General features: G+C 38.0%; 1 protein-coding gene across 1 annotated transcript; it reads right to left on the reverse strand.

Moving 5' to 3' along the window:
- Positions 1-4,776: 4,776 nt before the first annotated feature.
- On the reverse strand, positions 4,777-6,658 carry her11 (hairy-related 11). Its single transcript, XM_007258677.4, has 4 exons — positions 6,538-6,658; positions 6,207-6,302; positions 5,978-6,071; positions 4,777-5,858 (listed from the first exon to the last, which is right to left on the reverse strand). Exons 1-4 carry the CDS (start codon positions 6,562-6,564, stop codon positions 5,218-5,220), a joined length of 858 nt encoding a protein of 285 aa, XP_007258739.3. The 5' UTR covers positions 6,565-6,658; the 3' UTR covers positions 4,777-5,217.
- Between the last annotated feature and the right edge of the window lie 661 nt (positions 6,659-7,319).

The following is a 7,319-nucleotide window of genomic DNA, read 5'->3' on the forward strand; positions in this document are numbered from 1 at the left end:
TGTCTTTAGCCGTGCTACGGCCTGGCTGTTAGCATAGTGGCTCATCTGCTCCAAGCCTCCAGCTGGAGTCCAGCTGCTGCATCTGTTAAAATTGTTACTACAACCCTGCCAAGCCCGACTGTTAGCATTGTGGCTTATCCAATCCAACACTAGTGAACCTTGCTGTTAGCGTAGTGGCTCATTTGCTCCAAGCTCCCAGCTGGAGTCCAGCTGCTGCATCTGTTAAAATTGTTACTACAACCCTGCCAAGCTCGACTGTTAGCATTGTGGCTTACCCAATCCAACACTACTGAACTTGGCTGTTAGCATCACGACTAACCTGCTCCAACCCTGTAAATCCTGGCTGCTGTTCCTGGTAGCACTGTGACTCCAATGCTGGTGAGCCTAACTGTTAGAACTGCAGCTAACTTGGTCTAAACTTAAATTCTCATATTCTTGAATGGTGTATTGTTACACAATATTATTAAATTAAACGTTTTTAGCAGACAATAAGGTGGATAGTTGCTTCCATCTAATTTTGTCCTGCACTCCACCATCTTGCATGTGCAGTTGCATGTGCAGTGCTGTGTGGGCATATACTGTCTTGCCCTTTAGTTCACTACATCCTTATGTACAAATGAGATGTTTGATGCTATACTAATGAAAACACTTTTACATTTTTAGATGTAGCACCATTAAATATCACTGTCCTGAAGTTCTTCTTCAGAAGGGACAGAGACGGTTATCTCCATTTGGCGTCCTTCATGGTCAGCAGTGCTCATCTCAACCGGTGGAAAGACGCTGTACAAAAGCTAGACTGGCCATTATTCTGCCTGCTTTGCTTCCTTCACAATGAACAATGGCCACCTCAGAGGTAATGGCAGTACTACAGAGGCGCTCCTGAATGTGAAGATGAGGGAAGAGCAGGGAGAAGGGGGAGAAAAAAATAACCATTATCCACAGGCATGTTCGGTCATGTCGCTGAGCCTGTTTTCTCCAGCCAAATCCTTTGGTGCCTTACACAGAAAATATTCAGACTGTGTAATAGAGATGCGAGCAGCAGATACAGGGCACTTATCACACAGGGTGTGCACTTATCCCATGCTGAAAGAGCGCGAAAGAAATACTGACATTTATAAGAGAGAGAAGTCATGCGTCTTCGGCTGCTGGCCAGCAGGCCGCTCAGGTGGGTAACAATGCTGAGCTCTATGTCTCTGAGAGGGCCCTGCTCTGTGGAGTGAAGCCCCTGCTGGAGGTGAGCCTGGCCTGAACCTGCTTTTACTAGCTGATGTTGCCCTCTGCTGACCATGACACTCCAATGGTACAATTACTATCAGGTTAAAATATGTAATAAGTGTTGTGGCTCAGATAAAATTGTGCACAGATTATCTATAGATCTTTTCACATTTTTAGGAATGTATAAGATTCTTAAATTTTCCTCCAAATTGATTCTTGGTTCTGAGTCTGAAACAAGTCTGTAAAAATCCAATAAACGGGTCACTTAATTACATTTATTCATAAAAAAAAGTGTACTCTGTAAATGTATTCAGCCAGTATGAGATATGGGAAGCATGCCTCCATGCCTGTATGTCACGTCTAAAGTGTAGTTTAAACCTGTCAATGCAAATGAAAAATGAGAATTTAATGTTCTGTAGGTGTGCCAATGACCAGAAGATGGCAGCAAAGACAAACAAAGCACATGTTAAAGCAGTGGTTCTCATATCACTGGTGGCTGGCAGGCAATCCAAGTTGGTAACCCCCATAAAAAAAAAAAAATTAAATACAAAAAAAAGCTATATCTTTTTTTTAAAGCTATAATGTTATATGCTACACTATGCTGTCTGTTTCAGTTGCGTATATGCCCATTGAAAATGTATACATTATAATACAATGTAAATATGCTATGTTCTTGCTGGAGTGTGGGGGCGTGACGTGTGCAGGTGTGATGGATCGTATAAACCAGGCATGTCAAACTCAGTTTGGCTCTGGGGCCGGATCCAGACTTTCTGTTCTCAGGTGGGCCGGATCAGTAAAAGAATGTCAACTCCAAATATTTAGCTTTGTTTTTCAGTACTATGCTTTATTATTCAGCCTACATTTTTAGCCTACCCTACATATTATAATCATGGATGAAAAGGGATATTTTCTAAGCACAACACATTTATTCATAAAACAATGGAAAAAAATGATTTTCATGTTTGGCGGTGAATGTGTTAACAACTGGTTTATTTTAACAGTTGAGTGAATGCAGTTTTACACCTGAACCAACTCACCACATCAACAAACTCAAGTGGGAGCTATGAAAAAAATATTTTCACCTTAATTGTCATACTGCTTTGAAATAAATAAAAAAAAGAAATACAAAATAAAAGTTATAGCAGTGCATGGGCAATAAGATTATCAGATCAAACTACTAGGCTGGGCCTACTGAAGCTGAGAACATACTGCACAATATTAACTGTCTTTAATATGAAACCAGATGAATCTTATTTTTAATGATCTGTATTCATGAGTGCAAACAAATTTCGTGTCATCACACTTTTTCTCTCTCTCTCTCTCTCTCTCTCTCTCTCTCTCTCTCTCTCTCTCTCTCTCTCTCTCTCTCTCTCTCTCTCTCTGCATTCCTGCAGTCTACTTGCTGCCGTGTCTGTGCTGCATGCGGGACATTTACTGCCCTCTAGCGACCGGAGAGAGCATTTAATTTGTATTCATTTAAAAAAAATCACAACTTTTGATAGAAATGAGCTAGAAACTCGCTTCTTTTTTTTGACATACTCAGAAATTTATGCCGGGCCGGATTAAATCATCCAACGGGCCTGGTCCGGCCCGCGGGCCGTATGTTTGACATGCCTGGTATAAACCAATAGGGTGTCGGAATCTCATCCAACCACAATCAGATTCACTCTATCTGAATAGAGAGATTTGTCTGGATCGGGTTTTCCAGACAAATGTAAGCAGTAGAAAGTTCAGATAATTGTGTGAAAATGCAAGGAGTAAAAGTAGAAAGTATTTTAAGTACGTTTTAGTTTAGTTTAGTTTATTTCAGATTTGCAAAACATATACACACACATAAAGAACAGATAATAAAGAAAAGAGAAAAAGAAAAAACAATCACATTCTGTATCTTGCATTTTAACGATCACTCTACAACCGAAAAGGTATAGGCTGAAGTTTTAGCTTTATTTTATTTTATATATATATATGTTTATTACAAAATGTATTTACTTTTACTTAAGTAAATTTGAAAGACAATAAATCTGTTTTTGGATGTTTAAATGTTTGTAGAAAAAAAACTGTTAGAATATTTTATAAATACAGCATTTAAAAGAACATCCTTACCTAAAACTAGTGTAATATTTAACTTATTCATTACACTATGTTTATGTTGTAGCTCTCACTATAATACCCAACATGCATTATTAGGCACACACATAATATATTCCATTAGAAATCCCTGCAGCACCAGTTCTGACTGAGCTATATATTTATAAATAATACCACCTCTTTTCACATATATAACTGTAGTGAAAGAAGGGAAGGCCTACAAATAGAGTTGAAACAGGATGGTGAGCATATGCTTTGTTTCACTTGAGTTTGATGGGTCAGCTATGTAGCATCATTGTTTTCATGCTTGTTGTCCTCCTTATTTTACTTAAGTCATTCAGTCATTTAGTTATAAAGATTATAAAGGTCAGTAAGGGTTCATGGGTTAATGCCAGTAGCAGTAGCTGTCCAGCTCCCCTCTGCATTGGCTGCCTAAAAATAATAATTCAATCATTTTAAACAGCAACTCCCAAAACATGCACCCTGAGGCAGCTGTAGATTTGCTTTCAACTTTAGACCAGTAAATCGCATTCCAGAGGCTTCAGCTCTGCTGTACGATGCGATAAGACCTGTTTATAGTTAATGTAGCGATAACTTCTGTATATTTGTACTTCTGAGAAAACGAAAAAATGACTGGAAGCAAAGGTTTGGGCATCCAGCATGGTCAGACGTAACACCCGCTTTGAAGTGTTAAATCTTGTAAACACTTTAAGTAGCTACTTCCTTTCATTTTATTTCATTATATTTTTCCCTCCATTTTTAATGCAAAGGCATCCAGGTCTGTGAGGGTCTTGGGCCACAATGAAGTAATGATCTTCTAAGGTAGAAGAATGAGCTATTAGACTTATGATAAATGAGTTTGATTATCTAAAAGATTTGATTATCCTATCGTTCCTCTTTGTGAAACATTAAAAAGTTAAATATTCCCCATGTCACTGGCTGCAACACAACCTTAAAGTGTGATCAACCTCCCATATGATTCACAGTTGGAAAGGAGAGCTTGGTAAGAGCTTAAATGTTTTTTCTCACTTTAAAATTGACTTCTGGAGATCAGTTCTTGTTTTACTTTCAGAAAGAGAATTGGTACATTTCACTATTTACTACCTTGTGGTTGGTAACATCTTTGACTGTATTTTTTTAAAGGTTATTTTTTAATTTGCATGCATACAAAGAGAGAAAAAATGTCAGTTTCTGTTGAGTTAGATGCAAAATGTACTAAGATGGTTTATTGCAATTCTACATTTTACTATGTGTTAAAGCTACTCTTTTGCTGTTTTGTTTTACTTAAGTGACAAGTATGGGTTTTGATTACTCTACTCTCTTCTGACTATAGATCTCATCAACTGGTCTGGATTCAAAACTGTAATATGATCATCTGATCAGGAGATTATAAAATATTTCAAAAGTAAAATTTTAAAAGGAGCAACATAGGAACAAAGAAGAAAAATAAATGGTCAACATAGAAGTCAATAGTAGTTTTCAACAGTTTTAGTTTGTTTAAGAAAATACACAGTAATAAGAGCAAGGTACAAAATGCTGTCTGAGAAATATTTACATATTTATAACAATAAATATTTACAAATATGTACAGGTTGAATTATAAAATAGGCTTTCTGTGTAGGTAAAGCGAAATAAAAGTAGGTAGTATAAGTGATGGAATACATACAGAGCATCCATATTTTAGTCAATAAATAGATAAAGAACATAAATGCAACAAATTATCAGTTATAGGCCAGGAATGCCAAACAAGTGACAAAATGTTTCTCCTTTTGTTCTTTCACTTATTCTCCACCAGATTCCTTCAAAAGCACCATGTGGAAACTAGATAAAAATGAAAGTCTTGGGTGTTAAAGGAGCTTAGTTCTCCAGTTCCTGGGGTTCGTCCAGATTTTGAGGAGGTTGTCTAGATCTCTTTCAGCTCCATGGCCTCCATGTTGCCTGGGCTTGGACAAGGACCAGATCTTCTCTCATATCCATAGGAGATGGTGGTGTTGGGATATCTCTGGAGGCATGAAGCGGCATTAACTGAGACATTGCAGTAAAGGGCACTGGAAAAAGTGTTAGCGGGGGACTGGTGGAGGGAGGAGACCCTGCAGAAGGAGCAAAAGGTAGGTGGCAGGGAACAGATGAATATGAGGGAGAGGTGATGAAAGAGGAAGCAGAGGGGGAGAAGAGAGGAGAGGGTGGAGGGGAGAGGTGGTTCGGTGAAGCCGATGGAGTAAAGCTGGAAGATTTATAACCAAGTAACGATGGTTCAGGGAAGGTCAGAAGGTCTTGGTGATGGTGGTGAGGTGATGTTGATGAGCAAAGCTTGGTCAGACTGCTGTTGGTTGGTTTAATGTCCATTTCACTCCCAGATTTGGACACAAAATGGTTGAGACGGCTGCCCAGATAGTGGTTTAGACTGTGAAGAACAGTCTCCCTCTCAGATGGATGCATTTGGCCCACAAATGAAGTAAACTCAGAAACACATAGATGGAGACTGTCACTGTGGCCAGGCTTCTGGGCCTTGGGTTGAGTTTTGGTGTCTTCAGGCTTTGCTTGAGTTGCAGATGCTGCAGAAAGAGTGAGAGGTTGAGTTTAGGTTAAGATGTTTGTGAAGTTGAGTTGCCTATAGGCTTGAAGCATATTAACATTCATTTTAAAAGCTTAATAAATATATCAAACATTTTACCTTTCTTTTCTGCCCTATTAGAGGCATTCTTTCTTATATACTGAACAGCCAAGTCCAAAATTTCAGCTTTCTCCAGTTTGGGATTCTGTAAACGCTGTAGACAAAAAGAAGAAAGAAAAAGAGAGAGTATTACTATACAATTACATCAGTGAGAGGAAAGAATTAGATGAGAGGAACACGTTAAAAGAGAATATTTAAAATGATCATTAAAATTAAAAAGTTTTCTTACCGTATCTGCGGTGCTCCTAAACAGCAGAGTTCTCAGAACATCCAGATTTTGGTTGATTCGGTCTCTTCTTTTCTTTTCGATCACTGGCTTCAACGTCTAAAAAGAAAAAAAGAAAATACATTTTAGTTGGTATTACTTACTACAACTGGATTTGTTGTGCGCTGCAAAACGATTTTTTAATCAACTTAATAAAAAATAGTCATTCAAACATTTGTTAGGTTGGATCTTTACAGTGTACGCAAGAATATCGGTCATCTGAATTTAATACAACAGTTTTATTTTTTTTTTAACAAATTATTTTTTTAATATATAGTAAATAAATTACCCTTACCCTTCGCATGCTTTCCGTCTTGGCCATGGTGGAAAAGGAAGAGCTGAATAAGGAAATCAAAGTAGCTGCATTAAAAGCGCCTCTTCCATGCAATAGAATGTAGCGAGTAGCGAAATCAAAGCGATGTGAGCAAAGAAGGCCAGGCTTTGGCTTATATTGGCGCAGGGACGACATTCCTGATTGGTGGAGACGCGATGCGCGCCTGGAACGTCCCGCCTACTGTGCAACGATTGGGTATCCGTTCATACTGACAGATGGCGGGCCTTTCGAAAGTATGAACCCGCCAGTCTGATCGCAGGATGTGGGGAAGCGGAATAGTGGAGATCATTTGGAATCTAAATCGTGTTGTAATAGATTTATTAGTTATCATATCATTAGTTATTTTCTTAACTAGACTTCACAAAGTTTATAAATGTCATACTTTTATAATTAAAGTGTAAATGATTAGGATTATTTTCATGTTATGGACGAATTTTGAGCTGGTATTTAGATCGTAATTCTAGTTTATGAAAAGTAGCGGAAGCGTGGAAAATGCTTGTAGTGCTTATACAACGTTGCACAAAACTTTAACTTTTTATGTTTTATCAGCAAACGTGTTGCAGTCTCATCATTATGTATCATTGCCCTTTGTTTATAAACACATTTTGAACATTTTCCGAAATGCCAGTTATGTTCCACTACCAATTAACTAACAATATAACAAATCATATATTTTAGAACATTTCGCATTTCAACCTTGTAGGCACCAAATCAATAGGTTAGGATGTCAGAACGTTGTTGCA

Source organism: Astyanax mexicanus, chromosome 10 (assembly GCF_023375975.1).
Source record: "Astyanax mexicanus isolate ESR-SI-001 chromosome 10, AstMex3_surface, whole genome shotgun sequence".
Taxonomy (NCBI): Eukaryota; Metazoa; Chordata; class Actinopteri; order Characiformes; family Acestrorhamphidae; genus Astyanax; species Astyanax mexicanus.